We start from the raw sequence: 16447 nt of genomic DNA, 5'->3' as shown, positions 1-16447 counted from the left end.
TTTTGTTTATTGTTCTTGAATGAAAGGTGGCATAGACTTTACTTTTAAGTGAATGCTCATTTTCAAAATAGAACGATTCATAAATAACTGAATAAGCTAAAACGGAAATAGGTAAATGAATGACAGGGGCAGAGGGAGTATTGTTTAGGTCCGGCGCCAAGGTTATGCACCTCATGCGATTGGATAGGGCCTCGGCAGTTTGAGGGCATAACAAGTTGACTTTTTGATTTGAAACACTGTAGTCTCTCATCCAGGCTGCTGCTTTTCTTTCTCTAACAAGTCGACTTTTTGATTCTGTGACCACTATGTAGAATTGTAGATTTGGGGATGTCAAGTCGAACTTGTTTGGGGATGGCAACTCAACTTGTAATCTTAGGGCTCAACTTACTTTTAGTCTTCTAGGATGTGGATGTTTTCTTCCCACAACGCAATTCTATCTTGGTTTGTCTTCAGCGAGGATTTCTTCTTAAATGCCGAGTCTATAATTTATATAATTGGTCAGGTTTTCTATGAATGGTGATATCGTTCTGCAAATGTCTCAGGGCAATCAATTGACTTTGAAAAATGTGAAATTTATTTTACCCCCAATGCTAAAACAGAGGATAGAAACGCAATAGCATCTATATTTGATGCCTTGTTGCATAGCCTATTTTTGCTGTATATTTCGAACTACTTGATTGAATAAGAATGCTGGAAACATGGGTGACAAGTAGGGAATAAGATTCTAGGGTGTTGGGAGAATAGTTAAAAAAGCCCTTTTAAGTATACAGTTTCGGTGTTTTGTGAGTTGTTACATTAAATCGTTCTTTGAATGAAGGTAATACGGACTAGCGTAGGCTCTCAGTCCATTAAAAATGTCGTTGTGTTGCTGATAGTCCGTTAGTAGGCATTAGAAGAGACAATATTTTGTGGATCTACTATGTGTTATAAAAATACATTAGTTGATATACTTAATGGTACAAGTAGAAATAATGTTATCTTTAGCAAAACTGATGATCAATTAAAACCTTTAGAATAATTAGTCTTTGATAAAATATGGTTTGTCTAATGATATACTTCTTGCAGGAAGATTACGCCTGTTTCTATTATTGAGAAGGCTGTCTCTTGCTGATTGAAGCCTTTTTGTGGCATCGATTATTTTCATTCTTTCTTGTGACAAATGATTCGAGCACGACACTCCGACACTAATCACAGCAGTAATGCATTCCACTCTTCGTTGACGCTCATGTTGAGTTGCCCTTAAGTCATCGGCTTCTTGAGTGAGATTATTTTCTTCAAGTGATGATGGATCTGCAATGTGTAAGACTTGGTCAGGTAATGCTCCTTCTGCATGTATATGAAGACTGTAGCCATCCTTGAACATGCTGTCTGTTGGACTCTTTTCTGTCATTAGCTCAAGTAGCAATATTCCATAGCTGTAAACATCACCACTTGTAGAGGGTTCACTTCCAATCCCGTATTCTGACATGTGAAGCCCATACAGGACTTAGATAAGCCTTAGAACATTCATTTACTTTGAATATATATTAGCTAGTAAAGGAATCTAATCGCTTGCGTTATCATTCATATAAACAATGTATATATACAAGTACAATCTCAATGCTTATGGAAAACTACCTAGGTTAGGAAAGCTAACATAATAATTACAAGATATACAAAATATATCCTAAAAAGAATATTTACATATTCTATTATATTACACCCCCGCAGTCGAAACGGGAGGAGTAGAGCTGGCAAGTCTGACCCGACCCGAACCCGAGCAAACCCGACCCGATCCGAACCCAAAAATATTGTGACCCGAAACCGACCCGACCCGACCCGATGGCGACCCGTAACCCGACACGACCCGATTATCAGTGACCCGAACCCGACCCAGACCCGACCCGATACTGACCCGATTAAGTTGATGACCCGATAATTATTAAGCTTAATTTTGATCAAAATGAAAGTGATTTTGTGTTTAGATTGATATGTTTGACTTAGTAATGAATTAATTAAACCAAATAATAGGTTAAAAAATAAATTTAATGGTAAAAAATTATAGTAATGCGATTAAGTTACCGGACCCGATAATGACCCGACCCAAACCCGACCCGACCCGATACATCCTTCGACCCGATAACGACCCGACCCCGACCCGACTCGACCCGAAAGGGTATGCTGACCCGATATGACCTGAACCCGACATGACCCGACATGACCCGACCCAAACCCGACCCGACTGACCCGATTGCCACCTCTAGGGAGGAGGTCGGACGTTGAGACTGGACCTGAAGTCATTGAAAAGAATGCGCGAGAGGCCCTTCGTAAAAATGTCAGCGTATTGATAGCGTGAGGGAACGTGAAGGACCTGAATGTGACCAAGAGCGACCTTTTCACAAACAAAATGAATATCCATTTCAATGTGCTTGGTGCGTTGATAAGCTATTTTCTGGGTGTCTCTGACACCATAAAGGAATGTAATTGGCTATGGATTGGGGTAATATTCCAGAAAAATCATTATATGCCAATGATAGGAATAGTAATTGGCTACAGTTAACTAAGGTAGCTATAAAGTTAATGTCACCCACCAGGAAGTTTTTTCAGACCTAAATAAGCTAGATTATGAAAATGGCTAAAATCCCGAGGAACACTTCCTGTAAAACTATTCTGCAACAGTTCAATATGCTCGAGGCTTGTAAGGTTTCTTATGGTGATTGGAATTGATCCTGAAAAGTTGTTTCCATAGAGGTTTAGCCATTTCAGATGAGGAATAGTGAAGCCTATGTTAGCGGGAAGCTCTCCATGTAGTTGATTGGCTGGCAAATCAAGAAATTGAAGATAGGATAGATTGAAAAGGGATGTGGGAAGTGTGCCAGAGAGTAAATTTTCACCAACTTCAAGGTTAGTGAGGTTTTGCATCTTACCGATGTTGTTCCGTATAATTCCTGTAATGAGTTTATTCCTGCTGATATTATTACTAAGGAGGTAAGGTTTTCTATGGTGTCAAAAAGAGAGCCCGTAAGAAGGTTATGGTGGACACTAAGGCTTTCTAGATCTGACAATGCCTTTAATCCTGCTGTGAGTTTTCCGTCTAGGTTGTTGTAGCCTAAAGAAATAACTCCGAGGTTAAGACAATGTGATATATTGTCTGGAATTACACCTGCAACTCTGCAAGAGTGTTATTGTATAGCCATAGTTCGTGTAGCCTAGATAGGCGACCTAATTGCTTTGGGATTTCACCATACAGGTTATTATTATAGAGCATAATGATTTGAAGGAAGCTCAGATTTCCAATGAAAAGGGATATGGTTCCTGCCAATCCTCTCGAACTTAAATCTAGTATAGTCACTCTGTTATGTTTGCGCCCACAAGTAACTTCATCCATGCTCGTGCGATTATTTAGGAGGCATAACTCAATTTGAAATAATGTAACCTTTAATTTCATCCATGCTTGTGCTTTTCTTTGTCTGACTAGTCGACTTTGATTCTCTGACCAATATGTATATTTAAGTGCATCTTTATTGTCCTGACATGTAGAAGTATATCCCCTAAGGTTCTGAAGTTGCTGAAGTCCATTCAGGGATGTCAACTGGAACTTGGACTTTTTTCTCGTCACCAATATCTTTGATGAGCATCGGTGTTGAAACGGATTCTGAATTTTCTTTGACAGTGAACTTCTAGTATGGGAATACTGATTCATGAAATCTTACATCTGTGGACGCAACACATTTCTAATGGTCAAGTTGGAGAGGTTATGGCCCTTCTGACCTTGAGGATTATCCAAGTAACACACAGGGAACTCCCCTTAGTTGAATATCGTCTTTAACCTTTGTCGGAGTATATGTTACGGCTATACAGCCAAACACCTTCATCTTATCATACTTGGTCTTTTATTTAAAGAACATTTCGAAGTAGAGATTTATGTTGAAGCACATTTGTAGGATTTGAAGGGAACACATCATACTTATGTCTCACCAGATATACATTTTTTTCAAGCATAATATTGCAAAGCTCCTTGTTTTTATGGTCATCTAGGAATGAAGATGCAGAGATATGAGTTTATTACTTTATCACTCGTGATGATCAGCTTGATCTCCTCGACTCCTCCAGCATGAGCAACTGATGGCCAGTAATACGACTCGGTCAGTTAATTAATTGTATTTTCTATGTTTACTTTATTGAATAGAGTGAGTACTAAGCCCATCAAAAGGGAATTGTTGGTAAACCTTTTTAAGTCTAGAAGAATCCCAAGTAGGTCACAGTTTAGTCCCTTTATTAGAAATGTTATTTTGTTGGTTTTTTACCGTTAGTTTGCGACTTTGCGCGTGCAAAGACAAAATTTTGTGAGATGTGGTTTATGCGTGTCTTTGTGGGATGATCTTTTACTTCAATTTCCTGTCTCAACACTAAATAGACAGTCACGTACTTAAATCATGATTAATTCTTTAATTAATAATTGCTTTCATTTTGTGTGCTTGCCGTGAATTGATTGTATTACTAATGAGTTAAAATATTGTAGTAGAACGAGTCTAATTTGCTTTGTTAAAGAGAAATCAGGAACATTACCATCTAGCACGGAAAGCTCAAATTTTCGGTACATGAGATGTTTTTTATCAGTGGCAATAAGTATTTGGTGTGTATTTGGGGTTTATATGAATTACTTGATTGAATAAGAATGCTTGAATAGTTACTATCCCCACAGGAACTTATTAAAGAGTTTTTACATCCAACTAAAATAGATTTGTAGTCCTCATAATTCTATCTTGAGACTTCAATTGGCCGACGCTTGTTTTTCTGATTAAAATCAACCTGAGGCCCCTGTAAACATTACCAATACAAGTAAAAATAATGTATTGTTAGCAGAACATCTAGTCACATTGAAACTTTCACAGGATAATTTGTTACTAGTAAACTCATGGTATGTCCAATGATATACCTCTTGCAGGAAGATTACGAAGATTACGCCCGTTTCTAGAATTAAGAAAGTTGTCTCTTGCTGATTGAAGCCTGCTTCTAGCGTCGACTATTTTCATTCGTTCGTGTGGCAAATGTTTCGAGCATGAAACTCCGACACTGATCACAGAAGTAATGCATTCCAGTCTTCGTTGAAGCTCATCTTGGATTGCCCTTGTGTCATCCTCTTCTTCTGTGAGAATATCTTCTTCAAGCAATGGGTCTACAATTTGTAAGACTTCGTCAGGTAATGCTTCTTCTGCATGTATATGAAGGTTGCAGCCATCCTTGAACATGCTGTCTGTTGGACTCTTTCCTGTCATTAGCTCAAGTAACAATATGCCATAGCTGTAAACATCACCATCTTTAGATGGTTCACTTCCGACGCCGTACTCTGACATGTAAACACAATGACAATGCTTAGCCACAAAATTGGTGAGTAGATAATATATCGACGAACAACGGACATAATGCTTATACCATATAATGTAGAGAGAGAGTGAGGACTTTTCTAGAGAAATAAAGTAATCATGAGTGAACCACCAGATCAACCGAACCATCACAATCCAATCCTTTCCCCTCCCTCTGATCATGCCACCCCTGTCCCCACCGTCACCTGTCTCCCTGGTTGCTCTCCTGGGAGCTCCGCGCACGTTGGCCTAACCCCAGACTCATCACCCATCCCGCCGCCTATAAACCCCCATCTAAAAATCACTCCACCGATCACAATCGCCTCGCCACCACTAAACCCACAAAAAAATCCAACCACCACCCCTGCCACCTACAAATCGGCCCTCACCAACACCATTGCGACCCCACAAACAAAATCAAACCCCCCCAAATTCCCTATCTTTTCCCCTACCCCCGGGAAAACCACCTCCCGGCGCGATCCCGCTGTTCACCTACCACCGAATGTTCTTTCCTCCTTAAGAGCAATTTGGGAAAATTCTCTAATCATCAAGTTAACGGGGAAATCAATCGATTCCGCTCATTTAGCATCTTCAATCAAGCTCCCGTGGAATTGCAAAGGCAATCTGCAACTTATTGGTCTTGGAAAAGGGTTCTATACCTGCAAAATCGAGTCAAAATCGGATCTTATACGCATCAAGGATAATGGACCTTGGTTCATTTGGCTTGCGTGGTGGAACAAATTGCCACATAAAGCCTCTCTCTTTGGGAGAAACATCCTCCCCAGCCCATCTTGCTCCTTGTGTCCCAACCCTTCTATCCCTGAAACCTCCCTCCATGCCCTGAGAGACTGTTGCTTTGCCTCTCATTGTTGGACTCTCCTTAATGTCCCTGACTCTTTCTTCACTTCCGATCTTCAACCTTGGCTCCTTGCTAACTGTTCGTCTCGCTCCTCTTCCTGGAATACCCTCTTCACTTTCCTCCTTTGGCGTCTTTGGCTTAGACGTTGTGACCTTACCTTCTCCACTCCCAACACTTTTACCCCATCCTCCCTCTGTGCCTCCGTCACCTCCCAGGCCTCTGCCTGGACCCATGCCTCTGACCACACCCGCTCTGGCCCCCTTGTGATTACCACCCCCCTTGATGCCTTTAGCTACTCTTTGAGCTGGGCCCCTCCGCCGCTTGGTTGGCTTAAGGCCAACGTTGATGCGGCCTTTTCCCCCTCCTCCTCCTTTGCTAGCCTGGGGTGTGTTATTAGAGATCCTTCTGGTTCCTGGGTATCTGGTTGGTCCACCCGCCTCCTTGCCCCTAACCCTTTCCTTAGTGAGGTTCTTGCCATTCGTGATGGGATCATTCGCTCTAGAGTCCATGTGAACAATGTCCTGATTGCTTCTGATTGTCTTGATGCGGTGACCTCTATTTTACGCCCCTCCCCCCCCTGTGGTCCGTATTCTAACATTATTCTTGAGTGTAGGGACCTCTTGCAGGACTCTCCCCATTTGACGCTGGTTTTTGAAAAAAAGACGGCTAACCGTGTTGCTGATGCCCTTGCCCATCATTCCTTCTGTGACACCAGTTCCTCGTTAGGCTGCTTTGAGTGGGATTACCCCCCTCCTTTTGTTGTTGAACTCTGTATTTCTGATTCTGTTTTGGCCTGCGTGCCTCTATCCCCAGACCCGCCCCCGTGATGTATTGTAAACTCTTGAACCGTTTATTTTAATTCTAATGCTCCTTTTATCCAAAAAAAAAAAAAAAGATAATATATCGACAAAGTCTTAAACACTCATTTACTATATGTATAAGCAGTAGATATATTATAATTAGAAATCACACTGTTATTACCTGGAGCAGCATAGCCGATTGTACCCTTGATTCCAATTGTACTACTTTGATTCGGATGTTGAGGTTGAGTAAGAAACCTTGCTAATCCAAAATCCCCAACATGAGCGACCATGTCATTATCGAGCAATATGTTGCTTGGTTTCAAGTCACAATGCACTATTGGAGTTTCACACTCATGGTGGAGATAACAGACTGAATGGGCCACATCAATCGCTACGTCCAACCTTTGAGCAAGGCTCATGTTTTCATGCACTCCATGTAACCGGCTGTATAGACTTCCGTTGGGCATGAACTCGTATACCAGTGCTTTAAAATCATTTCTCTGAAAGTCAATGCTGGAACAAGCTGTTATAACGCCTACCAGATTTCGATGACGGACATTCCTCAACGTGTTACACTCTGCCATGAAGCTCTTAGATGCACTGCGGTGTTGCAAGTTGAGAACTTTAACTGCAACCAAATTTCCATCTAAAATCCCCTTAAACACGGATCCAAAAGAACCCGTCCCAAGTAGATTCTCTAAAGAAAAACCAGCCGTTGCTTTGAGTAGCATGTCATAAGACACTTTCATAGTTGCTTTCCCCATCATTGAATCTAATAAAAGAGGTGTGTTTTTCTTTTTGATACATGCCAGGTACAGCCCTGCGGCCCCTACCGCCATGGCGACCGCCCCAACAAGTGCACTGATGATTGGAATGATCCCCTTACTCCTTTTTGTGCGCCGATTCTCAATGCATTTAGGTAATTGTAGCTGTTTAATTCCTCCACAAAGCCTATTATTGCCAACAACAAAGAACCCACTTGCATTTGCAAATATTGAATTCGTTGGAACTGTTCCCACAAAATCGTTGTAAGATAAGTTAAGGTAGTATAATAGTGAAAATTTCGAGAAGAAAGACGGAATTGGGCCAGATAAATTGTTTCGAGAAAAGTCAATTTCTTGGAGGCTAGCCAACGAAGCAAAGGATGAAGGAATATTTCCATGGAAGTAATTTCCATCGATGAAAAGGTATTGAAGGTCAAAACATTTACCAAGATCACTTGGCACGACACCTGAAAACTTATTGTTAGACACTTCTAAGTCTTCTAGGTTACTTTGTTTACTCATTTCCAAAGAAAGGGAGCCTTCCAAATGATTATGAGACAAATCTACAATGAGAAATGAAGCAGACCCTTCAAATAGCTCATTGCTCAAGGTTCCATTGAGTTCATTGTATGCTAAATTCAGGTACAACAAGCTTTGGCAGTTACCAAGGTTTGGAGGTATATTTCCTTCCAATAAGTTGTCATCTAAATAAAGCTCACTCAAGTGTGATAAATTGGCCATGGAATTGGGAATTTTACCTTTTAAATTGTTGGAGTGCAAATAAAGTATTTCCAATTTGTAGAGCTTCCCGAAATTCTGAGGGATAGATCCTGTTAATTTGCAGTTGCCCATCCATAACTGCTCAAGATTGTTGAGATTGGTAATACCCTCTGGAATTTTTCCACTTATCAGAGTATTTTGTATAGTGAACACTTGCAAAGAGGTGGAAAGATTGGCAACAGATTTGGGTAATATTCCAGAAAAATGATTCGGTCCCAAATTGAGGATACGTAATTGACTGCAGTTAACAAGTGTATCTATAAAATTAATGTCGCCCTCCAGGAAGTTCCCTCCAAGATTTAAAATACTTAGGTTATGAAAATTCTCAAAATAAGAAGGAACATTTCCTACAAAATTATTATAACTGAAATCAAAAACTTCAAGAGCTGTGAGGTTTTGGAACGTGATTGGAATTAATCCTGTGAAGTTGTTTCCCTGAATGTTGAAATATTTCAGGCCAGGAATATTGACGCCAACATCTGGTGGAAGTTCTCCATGTAATTGGTTGGTATCAAAGTCAAAAAGTTTAAGGGAGGAGAGATTAAAAAGTGACGTGGGGAGTGTGCCTGAGAGTTGATTTTCTCCAACTTCAAGGAAGATTAAATTTTGCATCCTACCAATGCTGTTTGGGATAGTTCCTATAAATGAGTTTTCATCAGCAGATATTAATAATAAAGAAGTAAGATTTTGTATGATGTCAAAAAGAGACCCCGTAAGATGGTTAACTTGCACAAGAAAGTTTGTTAGCTTCGACAATAATCCTAATCCTGTTGGGAGTTTTCCCTCTAGCTTGTTGTGGGCTAGGAAAATCACTCTAAGGTTAACACAACGAGATATGTTGCCTGGAATTTCACCTACAAGTGTGTTGTTATATAGCCGTAGTTCATGAAGCCTGACTAGATTACCTAATTGACTGGGGATTTCTCCATATAGACTATTATTGTAAAGGTTAATGATCTTAAGGAAGCTCAAGTTTCCTATGAAAGGAGATATGGTTCCTGCCAAACCTCTAGAATTCAAATCTAATACAGTTACTCTTTTATGTTTACGCCCACATTTGACCCCCTCCCAATAACAGTGGTAAATCGAGTCATTCCAAGAGTTTAAAGCACGGTTGGAAGGAACCTGTAGTTGGCTTTTGATGGCCAACAACGCTGTGTGGTCTGTCTCGTTGCCTGAGTAGTCAACACTACGCAGTGCTGAAGTCACTGTAAAATTAAGTATTACGAAAACAAAGATGATTCGAAAGGATGGACTTTCATTTTGGGTCTGGAGGTGAACTGGTCTCATATTCTGTTTTTTTTTTTTTTTGTGTGTGTGTGTGTGAGATGTTCTTGAACTTTATCACTCTTTCATTTATATAGGCTTTTAAACCATAAATTATTCCCTGGAATTGTAGATTGCGGTCTTTGGCTTATAATAGTCGAATATGGAAAGCGCAATGAATAACTTTCAGGCACGCTAGAAGTTGTGTTTATGGTGAATTAAAACATAATTTATTTTCTGGTCTTGTAGATTTATGGAGAATGATACGACATTCAGTGAACAAGTACATTTTTCCGTAGGAAGTAAAGTAGATAACATGTATATTATCTGTAGGAAGTAAAGTAGATAATAAGGTAAAAAGTACTCTTCCGTCTCAATCAATTGTTTACCTTTTTTTTACTATTTATGAGGGATATTTTAATCATAGGTAGACAAATGATTGGGACGAAGGGAGTATTAGTCAAGTAGATAATAAGTATATTAATTTTGTTACTTGGGAAGATTACGCTTTTTTCTAGCATTTAGAAGGCCTATCTTGCTGATTGAAGCTTGCTTGTGGCGTTGGTTATTTTCATTTGATCATGTGGCAAAGGGTTGGAGCATGACACTCTTAAAACTATTCGGAAAAAATACATTCTAGTCGTCGTTGAAGCTCGTCTGATTGCCCTTCTATGGTGGACTTCTTCTCTGAGGACATCGTATTCAAGTTATGGGTCTACAATTTGTAAGCCGTGATCAGGTACTCCTACATTTTGCATATATATGAAGGTTATTGTTTTCCTTGTTGTATGTTGGACTAGTATGATTCACTTCCTACACCGTACTCTTAGCATGTGAAATCATTAACAACTATGAAACTTTGATAATCCAATATCCCCAACATAGGCAATCATGTCATCATCGAGCAGTATGTTCCTTTCAGATCACAATGAATAACTAGAGTTTTACACTCGTAGTGGAGATAATTGAACAAGGCATATTCGTTGATCTGTTTATTTGGTGTAGATAAGATTTTGGTAAATTAATTGTACTGCTAATTTCCTATGAACTGGTTTACTGAATGGAATGCGCTCGACTTCCCAATTCTGTGCAATTCTCGAAGCATAGGAACATTACAGTAGGTTTTTTTTTTTATGTTGGCCAAATAGGTTTTTCATATCTTATCGTGTATCCTTGAATACTTCATTTTTTTAGCTCGATATTATGCCCCGCAATAGCTAATTAAAGCCTACACCCTGAATTTTCATTGTATATGCTGATGTAGTATACTTGTATGTGTCGGATTGGATGCTGTTTAATTTCATCTACTCATCAGAATAGTGAATTAAATCATGACTTACTCCCTGCTTTACAGAAAATGGCAATCTCTGAAGATTTTTCTAGGCAAATTTACAAGTTTTCATTGGCGTTGAAGGCTTTTTGGGTGAGAATTTAATTGTGTTTGCTATAAAATATGAATTATGGAGTACTTGATTGAATAGAATGCAAAGTTGATAATTCTGGCCAACAATGTGGAATTTTTGGAAGCACTTTAATTGAGAGTCTTAGGTTGCTGGTGATTAAGTGGCTTCCTCGCACTATCAATGTGATGATTGTAAATTTGCAAAAGAGAAAAGAGATTAGTGCGTACGCTTGTTAAAAAATAACTAATCTTGCTTAAAACGAAAATATCCATTTTAATGGTAAAACAGATTCAAATACTACCACAGTACCACGTGATGTGATAAGACAAATCTGTTGCTATTAACTTAGACAGCTACTCTTATCATATGTTACCTATTTGGATCTGTTTTACCCGTAAAATGATATTGTTGTCTTAAACAAGAATTTGTTGTTAAAGAAAGACTTCCATTTCTAACTTCTAGAAACATTTTGTTATAGTCAGTACTCAGTAGCTAGTACTAATGTAACTGATAAGAATTCTTTTTTATGTTTTTTCAAGGTGGCTAGATTATTCGTATTATGTTGCATACGCTTATTAAAAACGAGTATGGTACTTGGACACGATTTTCTCTTAAGTTCTAATGAGGCGTGCAGCGTACCTCATATATAACGTGTCTTTTATTTTGGTGCAGTATTTGAAAGCAAAAACTGAAACTTTGCAGGAAAATTAAGTCGATGTTGCATCTTGCTTTCTTGCTGACTAAAGCATGCATATGGATTATTTATCAGCACATATATTAAACGATGGTGGGAAATTGATGCTTGGAGCACCACATTTCGAAACTTATACATAAATTAAAGAGTTTTATCAATTGAGAACTTCTATAAACAAGTTTTAATGAAGTTAGTTTTAAATTCGTGCAAAAAAAATGCACGGGTTGTAATAACATGTGGTATCATTAGATAGAGGGTATCTTGTAGCTGTTTAGTCATTGGAAAGATTAAACACAGCTTGTTATATTTATCAGCACATATAGTTTCAAGTATTTTAAATTCTCTTTAGGTTGTGTAGGGTTTTCATATCCTATCGCGTATCCTTGTGAACTTCATGTTGTAACTCAAAACAGAAGTATTAATTGTAAGATAGTTGAGTCCGACCAATCACACAGACCAATACCTCGATATTATGCTTCATAATAGGTGAGATCGTTTGAGCTACGAGATAATTGCCCACGCGTGGATTTTTATTATATATGCGGTTGTAGTATGCTTGTATCTGCGGGATGAGGAGGGTTTCTCTCCATTTCCTAAAAAGAAATGGAGAGGCCATTTCCTTTCGGTGGTCCAGATTGTATGTTGACGTCATCGAACGGCTTAAAATTAATGGGTAAAAATAAAGTGATAATAAGGTTTGGTGAAAAAAATATTATTAAATGAGTTTAAGAGAGGAAATGGAGAGAAAGAAATGGAGAGGATCCATTTTGCTGCGGGATTGGATGCTCTTCATGTTTTCATTTGTTCATCAGAATAGTAAATTAAATCATGACTTACTTCCTGATTAGTGAATTTTCATTAAATGTGTTTAAGAATGGAGATTTTTCTTAGGCACATTTAGGCCATGTTCTTTTGAACTTAATTTCAGTTCTAATAAGTTCTATTAAGTTCAGTTCAATTTAGTTCCATTCAGTTCGTTCAGTTCATTTCAACATTAATATTATTATTCTTATTTTATATTCTTATTAATATCATTATTATTATATTAATTTGTTTACGATTGTAATAATTGTTATTATATTATTATATTATTTTATATTTATTATATTACTATTATATTTATTAATAATTAATTTGTATTTTTATATTATTATATTTAATTTATTTATTTATTTATTTTTGCAAGGAATTATTGTCCATTCTTATTCATCCATAAAGGGAAATAAAAAAGGACAAAGTTTCCAAAGAAAGCAATATCCCCTAAGGCTAAACTAAATCTACACGAGATTTAGTCTTCCAGCAGCCATCTCATAATATAAGCAAGAGATTTTGCTTAAAATTCGACTACTAATAGTTACTCGAATGACATGTAAAAGTTGTTCATCAGTTCGTTCAAGACCTTTGAAAACTCGTGAGTTTCTTTCATCCCATATATAGTAGCAGGTTGCAGCAATACTGGCTCTCAACCATCCATTTTTCCAATGCCTAACATGCCTTTTGTCTGAGCACCATAAGAGTTCAGTTTCAGCATCATAGCTCTTGTCAGAAAGTTTCAGCCACCTCTGAATGCCATCCCATATTTTGCTGGAGAATTCACAATGAAAGAAAAGATAATTGTGCGTCTCATTATCCTTTTTGCACAGAATGCATCTATTTATAATGGCCAAACCTTTCCCTGCAAAATTATCAATAGTGGTCAGTTTATGTTGAATAGCAATGGAGGTGATTAACCTATGACTAGGATGATGAACTTATGATTCAGAGCAGCAGTCCAAGGGAGAGAAGGGAAGCTGTTTCTGAACCAATAATAGGCATGACTGATACTGAACTTCCCATTGTGAAACCAGGATTTGAGTAAGGAAGTTGCTGCAGTTGTAGAGCCTGCTTTGTTAAGAAGCTCGTCCCTAACAGTGAGAATACTTCTAAGACTCTCAGTATAGTGACTCGTACTTTGCAACCTCCATATGGAGCTATTAGTGAGGTGATATGCTTGAGTCCATTCAAACCAGAGACCACTTTTTTTAAACACAAGAATCCATAACCATTTAGCCAAGATAACTTTGTTCCAAGACAGAAGCTCTTTCATGTTGAAGCCTCCCTCTTGCCATGGAGAACAGATGCTCTTCTAGCTTTTAAAAACCAATCTCTTATGCCCATCCTCAATTGACCAGAAAAAATCTTTACAGAGCTTGTTGATAGATTTGATAATGTTCTTTGGTAAAAATGCAGTGGCACCAAAAGTTGGTGAATCCAAAGATAACAGAATTGAGAAGTTGGATCTCTCGTGCATAAGAGAAGAACTCGGGTGCCCAGTGCAGTAGATAGGATTGAATCTTATGGAATAGCACCCCATAAATATCCACAGTGATCCTAGCAGTGGTTACAGGCAGACCAAGATATCTAAACGGAAATTTACCCTCAGAGAAGCCGGTCTCATGAACAATTTATTTCTTTACAGCAGCTGAGACCCCTCCAAAATATATTTCAGTTTTTTCCGTGTTAGGATAAAGGCCAGACCAGGTAGAGAAGCTCTCAAGGACTTTCAGAACAGCAGTGACAGAAGGAGCATCACCTCTAGTAAAAATCATCAGGTCATCAGCAAAAATAAGGTGAGTGAGCCCAATCTTAGTGCACTTAGGATGATAGGAGATATTAGGAGAAGTACAGATCTTCCTTAAGTATCTAGATAAGATTTCCATGGCAAGAACAAAAAGATAGGGAGAGAGAGGATCACCTTGTCTCAATCCACTCTTTCCTTGAAAGAAGACATGAACAGACCCATTAATCTTGAAAGAGAACCAATAGCTGGTGATGCAACCCATTATCCAATTCACAAAAACCTCAGGAAATTTCAAAGCTTTGAGAATGGCTTGGATAAAAGTCCACTGTAGGAAATCAAAAGCTTTCCTAATATCAACCTTAATCAAATATCTGGGGGTCAGATACTTCCTGCCATAACCTTTAAGAAGAGATTGAGACATCATTATGTTTTCATGGATGTTTATCCCCTTTATGAATGCAGCTTGTTCAAGACCAATGATTTTGGGAAGTATATGTTGAAGTCTTGTAGAAAGAATTTTGCTGATGGTTTTATAAAAGGTAGTACAGCAGGATATAGGCTTAAAGTCCATGATAGTATTGCTGACCTTTTTCTTTGGGAGTAAGGTATTTAGGGGTGCATTAGCTTGTTTGCTAAGTCTACCATGTCTGAAATAGGCCTGGACATTATTATTATTATCATTATTATTATTAATACGTAATTTATTTTCGGAGTACGAATTTTACTCAACTCAGTACTTTTTGTACCAAATTTTCCATTTGTTTACCCTTGACTAAAAAACACCAAATTCAATTGGGATTTTCTACGAGATAACCCCGTGTTTTTTTAAATTCTACGAAATAATCCTGCCCTTTTATTCAACACACATGGTAACCCTATATTCCATATTATCTTATTAGCGTGACCTCTACTTTGCATTCCGTCAAATTGTGACGTTAAGTTAATGATTTGGCCAATTTTTCATGTTGACATGGCAATTATTACTGGACAATTATTAATGAGTAAGCAATAATATAGAAATTCAAATAGAAAAAAACACTTAGCCACTCCCTTTCATTACGATCAAAACACTAATGACACTCATATCTCTCCAAAAATCCTCTCTTACTTCTCTCATATCCAAAGTTTCTGAACCAAAAAAATTCATCTTTCATAGAAAATGTGCTGCTTCTATCCTTATTCGTTTAGGCATTAATCATTATTCCATTTTTAATTTTGTTTCCAATTAATAGTGTATTGAGTAATTCGTATTAGTCTGATTTTATTCTTTGTTAATTGTTGTTATACTTGGCTAAGATGAGGACTTTTAACTCAAAAGATTCGTACTTGGATGGATAAAGATCTTGGGAAGAAAATTAATTAACATTTGTTTTGTATCCATTGTTATTTGTTGTTGTCGTAAAAGAGAAAAATCCTTGTGTTTTTTTGTGATGGATGCAAATGTATTGAACTTAATCTCAACTTTGCCAATATAAAATGGCGGTTTACATACTTTTGTTGCTTGATTGATTTTCATTTCATTTCGCAGTAATGTTCGTTTACTTTGAATATGAAGTTTGAAAATTATCAAAAGGAAGTTGGGGGATGAAGAATTGTGAAAAATGAGAAATCGAGGTTGAAAAAATAGAAGGAAAGGGGGATGTGGGAGATGGGTTAAATTAGGGGGGAAAAATGAACAAGAAATGAATAAAAAGAGAGAGGGGGGGGGGGGGGGTGTGTTTAGTCTATGTCAGAATACAAAATTATTCAAATCATCATACTTAACAATACAATTTGACGGAAAGTAATGTAGAGGTCACGCTAAAAAGTTTTCATAAAGTATAGGATTACCACGTGTGTTGAATAGAAAGGCAAGGTTACCCCGTAGAATTTGAAAAAACACGGGGTTACCTTGTAGAAAATCCCAATATTCTCTTCATCTTCTCTCTATTGTTGAAACCTTACCTTCTTCAACCACCTTAGAATTATTCAAT

General features: G+C 37.9%; 2 protein-coding genes across 2 annotated transcripts; both read right to left on the bottom strand.

Moving 5' to 3' along the window:
* Positions 1–4786: 4786 nt before the first annotated feature.
* LOC141607001 (putative receptor-like protein kinase At3g47110) lies at positions 4787–5336 on the bottom strand. Its single transcript, XM_074426378.1, has 2 exons — positions 4919–5336; positions 4787–4800 (listed from the first exon to the last, which is right to left on the bottom strand). Exons 1-2 carry the CDS (start codon positions 5334–5336, stop codon positions 4787–4789), a joined length of 432 nt encoding a protein of 143 aa, XP_074282479.1.
* Positions 5337–7104: 1768 nt separating this feature from the next.
* Positions 7105–10070, bottom strand: LOC141605045 (uncharacterized). The gene has a single exon (XM_074423666.1). It carries the CDS (start codon positions 9839–9841, stop codon positions 7127–7129), a length of 2715 nt encoding a protein of 904 aa, XP_074279767.1. The 5' UTR covers positions 9842–10070; the 3' UTR covers positions 7105–7126.
* Positions 10071–16447: the final 6377 nt, after the last annotated feature.

The sequence above is a fragment of the Silene latifolia genome, chromosome 10 (assembly GCF_048544455.1).
Source record: "Silene latifolia isolate original U9 population chromosome 10, ASM4854445v1, whole genome shotgun sequence".
Classification (NCBI taxonomy): domain Eukaryota; kingdom Viridiplantae; phylum Streptophyta; class Magnoliopsida; order Caryophyllales; family Caryophyllaceae; genus Silene; species Silene latifolia.
The sequence above is the reverse complement of the archived record's forward strand: the minus strand, read 5'-3'. Positions and strand labels throughout refer to the sequence as shown.

What these genes read in the sequence shown, in the direction of transcription:
- LOC141607001 (XM_074426378.1), bottom strand. Translation starts at nt 5,336, where the DNA reads ATGTCAGAGTACGGCGTCGGAAGTGAACCATCTAAAGATGGTGATGTT.
- LOC141605045 (XM_074423666.1), bottom strand. Translation starts at nt 9,841, where the DNA reads ATGAGACCAGTTCACCTCCAGACCCAAAATGAAAGTCCATCCTTTCGA.